General features: G+C 46.9%; 1 protein-coding gene across 6 annotated transcripts in view; it reads right to left on the minus strand.

Moving 5' to 3' along the window:
- Positions 1–15296, minus strand: part of LOC135517172 (phosphatidylinositol 5-phosphate 4-kinase type-2 alpha-like) — a 61450-nt gene that overhangs the window by 18583 nt on the left and 27571 nt on the right. For all 6 annotated transcript variants that reach the window (XR_010452003.1, XM_064941242.1, XM_064941241.1 and 3 more), the window contains exons 2-5: positions 4643–4740; positions 4029–4125; positions 304–456; positions 58–204 (exon numbers count right to left, since the gene is read on the minus strand). Coding sequence is in view for 5 of the 6 variants with exons in the window: in XM_064941242.1 (XP_064797314.1) it covers positions 58–204; positions 304–456; positions 4029–4125; positions 4643–4740 (495 nt within the window). In the remaining variant the exon portion in view is untranslated. The remainder of the gene's footprint in view (positions 1–57; positions 205–303; positions 457–4028; positions 4126–4642; positions 4741–15296) is intronic.

Here is a 15296-nt window from a genome sequence, read left to right on the forward strand (position 1 = left end):
ACATTTTATCATTGATTTCCTTTTGTAAGTCTGTAACCCCTCCCTCCCTGCACCTACCTTCAGATCATATTTTTTGTAGACGGGGAGGCGGTGGGAGAAGATGTTCCTGGTGACGATCATGTAGGTCTCGTCTCCGTCCACCGTGAGGCGGTACATCCCCAGGAACTGAGGCAGCAGCGTGTTGCCATGACACTCCACTATGAACTAGGAGGGGGGGGCACTCACTTTGGTACTTCTTTAGGCTTGTGTGTGTGTGTGTGTGTGTGTGTGTGTGTGTGTGTGTGTGTGTGTGTGTGCCTCTACCTGGTGGTACTTCTTGAGAATGTTGTGCATCTCAGCCACATCCTCACTGGTGATGGTTTTGATGACGTATTGTTTGTCGTAGGTGGTGTGAAAGCGAGCGCCAGTCCGACCCTGAGCATCACTGTTCAACGGAGCCGCACGGGTCAGTGAATTCTACAGTAAGAGAAGAGTCAATCACTCATTTCTGGAAACATGAAACAGTGTTTGAATCTACAGAGAATGAGCGAGAGAGACAGAAAGAGAGAGAGACAGAAAGAGAGAGAGGGAAGAGAGAGACAGAAAGAGAGAGGGAAGAGAGAGAGACAGAAAGAGACAGAAAGAGAGAGAGACAGAGAGAAGAGAGACGGAAGAGAGAGACAGAAAGAGAGAGACGGGAGAGAGAGACAGAAAGAGAGAGACGGGAGAGAGACAGAAAGAGAGAGACGGGAGAGAGAGACAGAAAGAGAGAGACGGGAGAGAGACAGAAAGAGAGAGACGGGAGAGAGAGACAGAAAGAGAGAGAGGGAAGAGAGAGGGAAGAGAGAGGGAAGAGAGAGACAGAAGAGAGAGACAGAAAGAGAGAGACGGGAGAGAGAGACAGAAAGAGAGAGAGGGAAGAGAGAGGGAAGAGAGAGGGAAGAGAGAGAGACAGAAAGAGAGAGGGAAGAGAGAGGGAAGAGAGAGACAGAGAGAGAGAGAGAGAGAGGGAAGAGAGAGACAGAAAGAGAGAGGGAAGAGAGAGACAGAAAGAAGAGAGAGGGAAGAGAGAGACAGAAAGAGAGAGAGGGAAAGAGAGACAGAAAGAGAGAGGAAGAGAGACAGAAAGAGAGAGAAAGAGAGAGACAGAAAGAGAGACAGAAAGAGAGAGACAGAAGAGAGACAGAAAGAGAGAGGGAAGAGAGAGACAGAAAGAGAGAGACGGGAGAGAGAGACAAAGAGAGAGAGAGGGAAGAGAGACAGAAAGAGAGAGACAAAGAGAGACAGAAAGAGAGAGACAGAAAGAGAGAGACAGAAAGAGAGAGACAGAAAGAGAGAGACAGAAAGAGAAGACAGAAAGAGAGAGACAGAAAGAGAGAGACAGAAAGAGAGAGACAGAAAGAGAGAGACAGAAAGAGAGAGACCGAAAGAGAGAGACCGAAAGAGAGAGACCGAAAGAGAGAGACCGAAAGAGAGAGACCGAAAGAGAGAGAGGGAAGAGAGAGAGGGAAGAGAGAGAGGGAAGAGAGAGACCGAAAGAGAGAGACAGAAAGAGAGAGAGAGACGAAAGAGAGAGAGACAGAAAGAGAGAAAGAGAGAGAGACAGAAGAGAGACAGAGAGAGAAGAAGAGAGAGACAGAAAGAGAGAGAGTCGAAAGAGAGAGAGACAGAAAGAGAGAGAGACAGAAAGAGAGAGAGAGAGACAGAAAGAGAGAGAGAGACGAAAGAGAGAGAGAGAGAGAGAAAGAAGAGAGAGAGAGAGAGAGAGGGAAGAGAGAGAGAGAGGGATGAAAGAGAGAGAGAGAGGGAAGAGAGAGAGAGAGAGAAGAGAGAGAGAGAGGAAGAAGAGAGAGACAGAAAGAGAGAGAGGACAGAAAGAGAGAGAGACAGAAAGAGAGAGAGAAGAGAGAGAGACAGAAAGAGAGAGGGAAGAGAGAGAGAGAGAAAGAGAGAGAGGGAAGAGAGAGAGACAGAAAGAGAGAGAGGGAAGAGAGAGAGACAGAAAGAGAGAGAGGGAAGAGAGAGAGACAGAAAGAGAGAGAGGGAAGAGAGAGAGACAGAAAGAGAGAGAGGGAAGAGAGAGAGACAGAAAGAGAGAGAGGGAAGAGAGAGACAGAAAGAGAGAGAGACAAAGAGAGAGACGGAAGAGAGAGAGAGGGAAGAGAGAGAGACAAAGAGAGAAGAGAGAAGGAAGAGAGAGGAAAGAGAGAGGGAAGAGAGACAGAGAGAGAGAGACGGAAGAGAGAGAGAGGGAAGAGAGAGAGACAAAGAGAGAAGAGAGAAGGAAGAGAGAGGAAAGAGAGACAGAAAGAGAGAGAGACAGAAAGAGAGAGAGAGGGAAGAGAGAGACAAAGAGAGAAGAGAGAGGGAAGAGAGAGGAAAGAGAGAGAGGGAAGAGAGAAAGAGAGAGAGACAGAAGAGAAGAGACAGAAGAAAGAGAGAAGGAAGAGAGAGGAAAGAGAGACAGAAAGAGAGAGAGACAGAAAGAGAGAGACAAAGAGAGAAGAGGGAAGAGAGAGAGGGAAGAGAGAGAGACAGAAAGAGAGAGAGGGAAGAGAGAGAGACAGAAAGAGAGAGACAGAAAGAAAGAGACAGAAAGAAAGAGAGACGGAAAGAGAGAGACAAAGAGAGAGACAAAGAGACAGAAGAGAGAGACAAAGAAAGAGAGACGGAAGAGAGAGACAAAGAAAGAGAGACGGAAGAGAGAGACAAAGAGAGAGACAGAAAGAAAGAGAGAGGGAAGAGAGAGACAAAGAGAGAAGAGAGAGGGAAGAGAGAGGAAAGAGAGAGAGGGAAGAGAGAAAGAGAGAGAGAAAGAGAGAGAGACAGAAAGAGAGACAGAAAGAGAGGGAAGAGAGAGACAGAAAGAGAGAGAGCGACAGAAAGAGAGAGCGACAGAAAGAGAGAGCGACAGAAAGAGAGAGCGACAGAAAGAGAGAGCGACAGAAAGAGAGAGCGACAGAAAGAGAGAGCGACAGAGAGAGAGACAGAAAGAGAGAGAGGGAAGAGAGAGAGACAGAAAGAGAGAGACAAAGAAAGAGACAAAGAAAAAGACAGAAAGAAAGAGAGAGAGACAGAAAGAGAGAGAGGGAAGAGAGAGAGACAAAGAGAGAGACAGAAAGAGAGAGAGGAGAGAGAGAGAGACAGAAAGAGAGACAGAAAGAGAGAGAGGGAAGAGAGAGACAGAGAGAGAGACAGAAAGAAAGAGAGGGAAGAGAGAGACAGAGAGAAGAGAGAGGGAAGAGAGAGAGGGAAGAGAGAGACAGAAAGAGAAAGAGAGGGAAGAGAGAGACAGAAAGAGAAAGAGAGGGAAGAGAGAGCGACAGAAAGAGAGAGCGACAGAAAGAGAGAGCGACAGAGAGCGACAGAAAGAGAGAGCGACAGAAAGAGAGAGCGACAGAAAGAGACAGAAAGAGAGAGAGAGACAGAAAGAGAGAGAGAGAAAGAGAGAGAGAGACAGAAAGAGAGAGAGAGACAGAAAGAGAGAGAGAGACAGAAAGAGAGAGAGAGACAGAAAGAGAGAGAGAGACAGAAAGAGAGAGAGAGACAGAAAGAGAGAGAGAGACAGAAAGAGAGAGAGAGACAGAAAGAGAGAGAGGTGGACTCTGTGACTATCAGAGACAGCTGAAGTCAGGTAGACCTCCAATTGCCCAGCCCTACACCAGCGCCACCGTGTGTGACGACAAACAGCCCTCCTTCCCCTGAGGTTGTGGCCCCCGCCTACCCCCTGAACCACCCCCTGCCCCACCCTTCGTAACCCCCTCCATGTCTGATTGTCTTTCCACCTCCACTGAAATATAAACATGACACAGAGACAGCTGCAGAGGAACATAATCAATGACCTATCATGCCAACACAGAACACACACAGCGAGAGAGACAGAGACAGCTGCAGAGGAACAGAATCAATGACCTATCATGCCAACACAGAACACACACAGCGAGAGAGACAGAGGCAGAAACCGAGAGAAACAAGACAGAGAGAAAGTTGCTGGTAAGATATGAAAGAAAGGGAAAGATTTGTGGGAGTGAGATGTTCACTCTGTGTACCTGGAAATCCTGGTCGTCGATGCCAAACCTCTCTCTGAGGTTGCGGAACACCAGAGGACAGTACTCCTTAAACTTGAAATGGCTCGGCATGTTCTCCCTGCACACACATACATTTAACATTAGATAGCATGTACCTTAGGACCAGGGGTTCCCAAACTGGTGTGGCCCATGACCCCAACATGTTAAAAAAAAAAAAAATCAACAGCCCATGTTTAGACTATTACAAATCAGTCTAAAATACTTTCAACAGTAGTGTCAATCTGAAGGAAGGATGGTTGGACGTGAAATCAGAAAGGCATTTTGTATGATCTTCTGTTTAGAGGAGAACATCATGGATTGTTATCCCCCCCCCCGTCTGATTTAGTGCCTGGTCTTGTAGAAGGACACAGACATACGTGTTCTTGAGAGTCTTGTCTTGTCTTCCAGTGTTGGGGTCATAATATGTTGTAGTTTAAACCGTTCAAAAGATTCATACAAATGTGACTGTATGGAAACAGAAACTGCCATTTCTCTCACAAAACTATTTTTAAATCACGGTCGTGACACCTAGTTTGGGAAACTGCTGAATTAGTGTGTGTGTGTGTGTGTGTGTGTGTGTGTGTATATACACTTACTTGTTGAAGAGGTGATTGTCCACCTTAATCTTGGAGTAGGCCTTGAAGTCATCAGGCATCAACATGATAGGGATCTGAACATGGCTCAACTCATTGATCTGAGACAGAGCCGGAGAGACAGAATCATGTATTTGTAGAATAGTGACTAAACATAAAATCCCATCAGTTTGGACTGTTAGACCAGAGACCTTTTCCTTGAATCTAGATGAGCATACAGCACCTCTGACCTCTATCCTCATCACATCCCCTTCCTCTGCCTCGTTACCTCAGTGATCAACATCCTGGTTGTGCAGGCTTTGGTTCCAGCCCAGTACCAATGCCTAAAGGCTAAGAACCCATCTACTGCGGCCAACAATCACCTTGACTAGACATTCTGCATTTCTACTGCAGAGAACTGTGAAACACATGATTTTTAGATTCTAACACAGTGTCGGAGGAGGAGGAAGGGACAGAGTTGTAGTCTAGCGAGCCTCCAGACAGCAGGATTTTAGAGATACCTAATTATATTTACATTCATTTTAGAGTAGAAAGTAAGTCCTTTAAAACAAATGTCACCAGAGCTGAGCTTCTCAGTTTATCTAAATACAAATGATCCAGAAACACTGATGAGGTAAACTAGATCACACCACACACACACACACACACACACACACACACACACACACACACACACACACACACAGAGACCATTGTAAATACAACCCATATTTATGTTGATTTATTTTACCTTTTGTACGTTAACTATTTGCACATTGTTACAACACTGTATATATATACACATAATATGACATTTGAAATGTCTCTATTCCTTTGGACCTTTTGTGACGTTTTTACTGTTCATTGTTTACTTCACTTTTGTCTCATCTATTAACATATGCTTCCCATGCCAATAAAGCACTTTGAATTAGGATAGCAAGACGGAGGGTCAGGCCAAGCAACCTGCACCGCCAGGCCACCCGCCGCCTCTAACCGCCAGGCCACCCGCCGCCTCTAACCGCCAGGCCACCCGCCGCCTCTAACCGCCAGGCCACCCGCCGCCTCTAACCGCCAGGCCACCCGCCGCCTCTAACCGCCAGGCCACCCGCCGCCTCTAACCGCCAGGCCACCCGCCGCCTCTAACCGCCAGGCCACCCGCCGCCTCTAACCGCCAGGCCACCCGTCACCCCAATGTCCTGTATGCTATTGTATGGTTATTTTTGCCCTAAACACATGTTTCCATGCCAATAAAGCCCTTAAGTAGGAGACACAGAGACAAAATGGCCCAAAAGCGCCAGCTAAATTCAACTATTCCACCACAAATAACTAAATTCAAACAAATAGAAACCTCAAACCAAAATACACACACTATTTACTGGCAAAACGAAATCCTAAAATTCTAAATAGAGATAATCAACTTAGCACAACACCTTGTCAAAAATCTAAGAACTCAAACAAAGGAATACATGAACAATTTAGAGTCGGTGACCATAGCCTGACAATAGAGACAGGACGCCACAGGATAACATGAGGATCAGAGAAGAAAGACTAAGCACTGCAGGTCAGGTAAACAAGAGAATGAGCAGCACTTCCTACACCACATATGACTCAGAGGTATTTACCTCCTGAAATTTAAAGAAAGAATTGCAGGATTTCTTTAACTGCCTGTTGAGGGGAACACTTGCGTTTTGTTAGGGAAAAGGTAGAGACAGCAGATCTTGTTGCAGAGGATGTCCTGGCCTGTCATAATAACAGACGATAGATCCTGCCATGTCATTCACATGAGCCCTTGTATATTCAAATTTGACAATTGTTGCTATTATTTACATTTTTGGTATATTACTTCCCATGTATAATTGTTTATGTTGAAATATACAGTACCAGTCAAACGTTCTGACATCTACTCATTCAAGGGTTTATTTTATTTATACTACTTTCTACATTGTAGAATAATAACTCATCCCAAGCCACCTCAATTGGGTTGAGGTCAGGTGATTGTGGAGGCCAGGTCATCTGATGCAGCACTCCATCACTCTCCTTCTTGGTCAAATAGCCCTTACACAGGCTGGAGGTTGTTGGGTCATTGTCCTGTTGAAGAACAAATGATAGTCCCACTAAGCCCAAACCAGATGGGATGGTGTATCCCTGCAGAATGCTGTGGTAGCCATGCTGGGTAAAGTATGCCTTGAATTCTAAATAAAATCACTGACAGTGTCACCAGCAAAGCACCCCCACACCACCTCCTCCATGCTTCACGGTGGGAACCACACATGCGGAGATCATCCTTTCACCTACAGTGCAATGTGTCTCACAAAAACACAGTGGTTGGAACCAAAAATCTCAAATTTGGAATCATCAGACCAAAGGACCGATTTCCCCCGGTCTAATGTCCATTGCCCATGTTTCGTGGCCCAAGCAAGTCTCATCTTATTGGTGTCCTTTAGTGGTTTCTTTGCAGCAATTTGACCATGAAGGCTTGATTCACACACACAGTTAATGTTGAGTTGTGTCGGTTACTTGAACTCTGAAGCATTTATTTGGGCTGCAATTTCTGAGGCTGGTAACTCTAATGAACATATCCTCTGCAGCAGAGGTAACTCTGGGTCTTCCTTTCCTGTGGCGGTCCTCATGAGAGCCAATTTCATTATAGCGCTTGATGATTTTTGCGACTCCAAAATTTTTCCGGATTGACTGACTTTCATGTCTTACAGTAATGGACTGTCGTTTCTCTTCACTTATTTGAGTTATTCTTGCCATAATATGGACTTCGTATTTTACAAAATAAGGCTATCTTCTGTGAACCACCCCTACCTTGTCACAACACAACTGACTGGCTCCAACAAGTTAAGAAATTCCACAACTTTTAACAAGGCACACCTGTTAACTGAAATGCATTCCAGGTGACTACCTCATGAAGCTGGTTGAGAGAATGTGAAGAGTGTGCAAAGCTGTCATCAAGGCAAAGGGTGGCTACTTTGAAGAATCTCAAATATTAAATATGTTTTGATATGACTCCATACGTATTATTTCATAGTTTTGATGTCTTCACTATTATTCTACAATGTAGAAAATAGTCAAACTAAAGAAAAACGCTTGCATGAGTAGGTGTGTCCAGTCTTCTGACTGAGAATATACAGTACCATTATTGCTCAAACATATTGTCATATCATACTTCATATACATTGCTTTGGAAACAGTGGCAAAGAGGATTGACACCACCATCTCAGATTGTTTCTGTTGTTAGAAACATAATATTAGCATTAAAAAAATTGTGTAACTCAATGATTCTATTTATAGAGGATTTGGATATGCTAACATTGCTACCATTGACTTGCATTGGATTTGTGCCATAAATGCTAAAAAGTTAGCATTTGAAACAGTGGACAGGGAAACTAAACCAAAGCATGGATTTTATTGATTTAACCAGGTAAGTTGACTGAGAACACATTCTCCTTTATGGCAACGACCTGTGGAATAGTTACAGTGGAGAGGGGGATGAATGAGCCAATTGTAAGCTGGGGATGATTAGGTGTCCATGATGGTATCAGAATTTAGCCAGGACACCAGGGTTAACACCCCTACACTTACAAAAAGTGGCATGGGATCTTTATTGACAACAGAGAGTCAGGACACCCGTATAACGTCCCATCCGAAAGATGGCACCCTTACACAGGGCAGTGCCCTGGGGCATAGGGATATTTTTTTTAGACCAGAGGAAAGAGTGCCTCCTACTGGCCCTCCAACACCACTTCCAGCAGCATCTGGTCTCCTATCTAGTGACCGACCAGGACCAAACCTGCTTAGCTTCAGAAGCAAGCCAGCAGTGGGATGCAGGGTGGTATGCTGTCATACATTGTCTATAGACTACTTACAGGGTAAGGATAACAATGTGTCAGTTTGTAATTTGTGTGAACTATCCCTTTAATTCTGAGGTTGGGGGGTTTCTTAAACGTAAAAAAAACGTTATCCACATAGTAGGAACAGCACCATCTAGTGGTCAGAACCTAGTAATAACAGGAAGGGACATAAACCTAACAACTTCAATGACTATATTGTCCGAACAGGGGAAAAACATCCCCAGATTCACTGGGAATACATTATATAGGATGAAAAAACAATATGCTCTGAGACACAGCTCCATACAACTGGTCAGACAGGACTGATGTTATATACTTGTTGTCGGGGTGGGATTGGCCTGGGGACTGGAGGGTTCATCGGTGGGTTTTGAGTTTCTTTGGATTACTCAGGGAAAAAAGTTAGTTGAAATTGGATGTTAGGTACTATATTCATTAAATATAATATGAATCCTATAAATTAAAATTATTAACTTGGGTGCAATCAAATCAGCTTAATTTCTCAGAGATAAAATTATATTTCAATAAAATAATGTTGCAGGAATGCTAATCTTTGCTGTTTCTACAGAACTACAGGAATGAATTTAGAACAATCTGAGATGGTCATGGTTTGCTGAAATGACATGAACGACCAAACTACCCATTCATGCCAATAAAGCATTTATTGAATTGAATTAAGAGAGAGAGACAGAGAAATAGCCATTGAGGCTGCAGCTTAACCAGTATCTGGTACAGGATGAAAGGAGACAAGGAAAGGAAGCAAGTGGACTTCAGAAGGGGGCAGAAACTTGATGATGGAACTTGGATGTTAAGGAGAGCGACTACTGAGAGAGAGAGAGACAGACATTCAGTGATGTGGGGTGCCAGGCAACAACGTCACGCAGAGACTGATGTCTCCTGAAGTACTCAGAATGTGTCACCACATCACAAAGCGCTGTTTCACACACAGTACAGAGGCAGGAGAGAAGACAATGCCCCTGCACACACACACACATGGCACTGGGCCAACCTTCAGGAGGACAGCACAGTGGCAGGAAGCAGCAGAGATGTATTCTGGGGGCTGACGGTGACAGACTACAAATCTCTCCCCTTAAGGAAGCAGGATTACTAATCTCTCTGTAGAATTATACCATCATGACGCATTCATCTGTTCAGTCAGACAGGATTTAGCTCAGAATGAAGAGAACAGCATTCTCCAGACCTCCAGGATGAGTAGCCCGACGGGGCCGGTCTATGGCTGTGTCCCTTATGGCACCCTATCCCCTTTACAGTGCCCTCTAGGGGCCCTAGCAAAGTCAAAAGAAGTGAAATGTAAAGGGAATAGAGGGCTGTTTGGGACGCAGCGTAGTCACTGTATTCCTTGGCTTGTTCAAATCAACTCTGAGTGAAGCAAAGTGGTGACGACTGCAGGCCTCATGTTCATGTTGCGTTTAATCTCCTCTGATGATGATGGCTTCACATGTCAGTCTCTTATCTCTCTCTCAGCCCGGCCAACTTTCACAGTGCCACTTCCTGTTTTGTCGTCGCCTTGGTGACAGAGTCTGGTGTTTCCGACACAGAGCGGAGTGAGCAAGCTCCGTGCCCCGGTGGACAGGAAGTGGGAGAGGAACTCAGTCAGCACACGGAGGCTTCGCTCTCTCTCACTCATAACAACCTCTGACAGACAGACACACAGCTCTCTGAACGACACACAGCTCTCTGAACGACCGACACACCGCTATCCCGACCGGCCGGCGCGCAGCTCTCCGACCGGCCGGCGCGCGCAGCTCTCCGACCGGCCGGCGCGCAGCTCTCCGACCGGCCGGCGCGCAGCTCTCCGACCGGCCGGCGCGCAGCTCTCCGACCGGCCGGCGCGCAGCTCTCCGACCGGCCGGCGCGCAGCTCTCCGACCGGCCGGCGCGCAGCTCTCCGACCGACCGCGGCGCGCAGCTCTCCGACCGACCGCGGCGCGCAGCTCTCCGACCGGCCGGCGCGCAGCTCTCCGACCGGCCGGCGCGCGCAGCTCTCCGACCGGCGGCGCGCAGCTCTCCGACCGACCGGCGCGCAGCTCTCCGACCGACCGGCGCGCAGCTCTCCGACCGACCGGCGCGCAGCTCTCCGACCGACCGGCGCGCAGCTCTCCGACCGACCGGCGCGCAGCTCTCCGACCGACCGGCGCGCAGCTCTCCGACCGACCGGCGCGCAGCTCTCCGACCGACCGACCGGCACACAGTGATGTGTAAAGCAATGATGTAATTTAAACCCCAGGTTTGCTGATGCTATGTATTGGCCATTGAGAGGGTCAGCCATATTGGTACTCCTTAGTAGGAGCAGTCCTCCATAGGAATGAATGGAAATCTACAGTATTTCAATGAAGGACAAAATTACATGCATTTAAGTATATTTTTCTCTTGTCGTGGGGACAGTAACATTATGTTTAGCTCACATAATATACAATGAACAAAAACATAAAAAACACAACATTTAAAGTGTTGGTCCCATTTTTCATGAATGGAAATAAAACACGTTTTCATACGCACAATAAAAGTATCTCTCAAAATGTCATGCACAACTTTGTGTACATCCCTGTTAGTAAGCATGTCTCCTTTGTCAAGACAATCCATCCACCTGACAGGTGTGGCATATCAAGAAGCTGATTAAACTGCATGCTGGGAACAAAAGGCCACTCTAAAATGTGCAGTTTTGTCACACAATGCCACAGATGTCTCAAGTTTAGAGGGAGCGTCCAACTGGCATGCTGACTGCAGGAATGTCCACCAGAGCTGTTTCATGTTGTTTTCTCAACCATAAGCCGCCTCCAATGTCATTTTAGAGAATTTGGTAGTACGCCCAACCGGCCTCACAACATCAGACCACGTGTATGGCGTTGAGTAGGCGAGTGGTTTGCTGATGTCAACGTTGTGAACAGAGTGCTCCATGGTGTCGGTGGGGTTATGGTACAGGCAGGCACAAGCTACAGACCACAAACTCAATTGCATTTTATAGATGGCAATTTGAATGTACAGACATACCGTGACGAGATCCTGAGGCCCATTGTGGTGCAATCACCTCATGTTTCAGCATGATAATGCACGTCCCCATGTCACAAGGATCTGTACACAACTCCTGGAAGCTGAAAGTGTCCCTGTTCTTCCATGACCTGCATACTCACCAGACATGTCACCCATTGAGCATGTTTGGGATGCTCTGGATCGATGCGTACGACAGCGTGTTCCAGTTCCCACCAATATCCAGCAACTTCACACAGCCATTGAAGAGGAGTGGGACAACATTCCACAATCAACAGCCTGATCAACTCTATGTGAAGGAGGAGAGTAAAATGGTGGTCACACCAGATACTGTCTGGTTTTCTGATCCACGATCTGAACTTCTTAAATAACGGTTCAATAAAATAACAATATGAACTGTAACTCAGTAAAATCTTTGAAAATTAAAACATGTATTAAGTTGTCTGTAATAGAATATACTTGCCAAAAATGATTGTAGACATTAATAAATGCATTTCTATAACTTCCTAAATATTTTTTACAAAGGAGAAGGAATGCTAAAATGGAGGCACATTGGCTTGAACACAGCAGTCATCTAGTGTTAACAAATCATTGGTTTAAAGTTGCGTGCGTTTGTGCGCGTGTCAGTCAACAGATCTCAACACCATTGAACACTTCTGGGAGATTCTGGAGGGATTCCGAGACAGCGTTTTCCACCGGCCATCAACAAAAACGTACAGAATTTATTGTGGAATAAGGGTGTCGCATCCCTCCAATAGAGTTCCAGACACTTGAAGAATCTATGCCAAGGTCCATTGAAGCTGTTCTGGCCCGTGGTGACCCAACGCCCTATTGAGACACTGTGTCAGTGTACCTTTCATTTTGGCAGTTACCTGTAGAATAGACATTTCCATACAGTCACAGTCCTACTAGAGCAGCTGGTGCTTAGTGACTCGTCTGATGTGCCACTAGAAAAGGGACAGATTCAGAAAGTTGACCAGTTATGCAATCTATCCTAGCAGCAGTGACATAGATATTCTGCTCTAAACCGGATGACACCTCAATGGTTCAGGCTAGTAAGCACACCCAGATCCAGCACATTTCATTGGTGGAACTACGTACAAATCAGGGCAATCCCATGAAAAGACGCAGAATGCACAGTTAGTGGTTATAAAAAAGGGCTAACTAACCTGTCTTGGAACAACTACATGTGATGAATCAAATAGTGTAAACACTTTGAAATCTGTCTGAGTACCGTACGTCTTCTGCACCCCGATAGTAACAGCAACATTCCTCTCACAAGACGACAGCCCAGCCTATGGTGGTGGTGGTGAATAATACAGTCTAATTTCAGTGATTACCATGTTAAGAGAAACACGGATCACCCCATTATTAGTGTAGAGTTCAATTATCTGGCTCCCAAACCCAATTATCTGGCTCCCCAACTACCACCACCACCAGGTACTACTACTACTACTACTACCACCACCACCACCACCACCAGGTACTACTACTACTACCACCACCAGGTACTACCACCACCAGGTACTACTACTACCACCACCACCAGGTACTACTACTACTACTACCACCACCAGGTACTACTACTACTACTACCACCACCACCACCACCAGGTACTACTACTACTACCACCACCACCACCAGGTACTACCACCACCACCACCAGGTACTACCACCACCACCACCAGGTACTACCACCACCAGGTAGTACTACTACTACCAGGTAGTACTACTACTACTAGGTAGTACTACTACTACTACTACTACTACTACTACTACTACTACTACTACTACTACTACTACTACTACTACTACTACTACTACTACTACTACTACCACCACCACCAGGTACTACTACTACTACTACCACCACCACCACGTACTACTACCACCACCAGGTACTACTACTACTACCACCACCAGGTACTACTACTACTACTACCACCAGGTACTACTACTACCACCACCACCACCAGGTACTACCACCACTACTACCACCACCACCACCAGGTACTACCACCACCACCACCAGGTACTACTACTACTACTACCACCACCACCAGGTACTACTACTACTACTACTACTACCACCACCAGGTACTACTACTACTACTACTACTACCACCACCACCAGGTACTACTACTACCACCACCACCACCACCAGGTACTACCACCACCACCACCAGGTACTACCACCACCACCAGGTACTACCACCACCACCAGGTACTACTACTACTACCACCACCACCACCACCACCACCACCACCACCAGGTACTACTACTACTACCACCACCACCAGGTACTACTACTACTACCACCACCAGGTACTACTACTACTACTACCACCAGGTACTACTACCACCACCACCACCAGGTACTACCACCACTACTACCACCACCACCACCAGGTACTACCACCACCACCACCAGGTACTACTACTACTACTACCACCACCACCAGGTACTACTACTACTACTACCACCACCAGGTACTACTACTACTACTACTACTACTACTACTACTACTACCACCACCACCACCAGGTACTACTACTACCACCACCACCACCACCAGGTACTACCACCACCACCAGGTACTACCACCACCACCAGGTACTACTACTACTACCACCACCACCACCAGGTACTACTACTACTACCACCACCACCAGGTACTACTACTACCACCACCACGTACTACTACTACCACCAGGTACTACCACCAGGTACTACCACCACCACCAGGTACTACCACCACCTGGTACTACTACTACCACCACCACCACCAGGTACTACTACTACCACCACCACTACTACCACCACCACCTGGTACTACTACTACCACCACCTGGTACTACTACTACCACCTGGTACTACCACCACCACCTGGTACTACTACTGGTACCACCACCACCACCTGGTACTACTACTGGTACCACCACCACCACCTGGTACTACTACTGGTACCACCACCACCACCTGGTACTACTACTACCACCACCACCACCTGGTACTACTACTACCACCACCACCACCTGGTACTACTACTACTACCACCACCACCTGGTACTACCACCACCACCTGGTACTACTACTACCACCACCACCTGGTACTACTACTACCACCACCACCACCACCACCTGGTACTACCACCACCACCTGGTACCACCACCACCACCTGGTACCACCACCACCACCACCTGGTACTACTACCACCACCACCACCTGGTACTACTACCACCACCACCACCTGGTACTACTACCACCACCACCACCTGGTACTACTACCACCACCACCTGGTACTACTACTACCACCACCTGGTACTACTACTACCACCACCTGGTACTACTACTACCACCACCTGGTACTACTACTACCACCACCACCTGGTACTACCACCACCACCTGGTACTACTACTGGTACCACCACCACCACCTGGTACTACTACTGGTACCACCACCACCACCTGGTACTACTACTGGTACCACCACCACCACCTGGTACTACTACTGGTACCACCACCACCACCTGGTACTACTACTACCACCACCACCACCTGGTACTACTACTACCACCACCACCACCTGGTACTACTACTACCACCACCTGGTACTACCACCACCACCACCTGGTACTACCACCACCACCTGGTACTACCACCACCACCTGGTACTACTACTACCACCACCACCTGGTACTACTACTACCACCACCACCTGGTACTACTACTACCACCACCACCTGGTACTACCACCACCACCTGGTACTACTACCACCACCACCACCTGGTACCACCACCACCACCTGG

Source organism: Oncorhynchus masou, chromosome 28 (assembly GCF_036934945.1).
Source record: "Oncorhynchus masou masou isolate Uvic2021 chromosome 28, UVic_Omas_1.1, whole genome shotgun sequence".
Taxonomy (NCBI): Eukaryota; Metazoa; Chordata; class Actinopteri; order Salmoniformes; family Salmonidae; genus Oncorhynchus; species Oncorhynchus masou.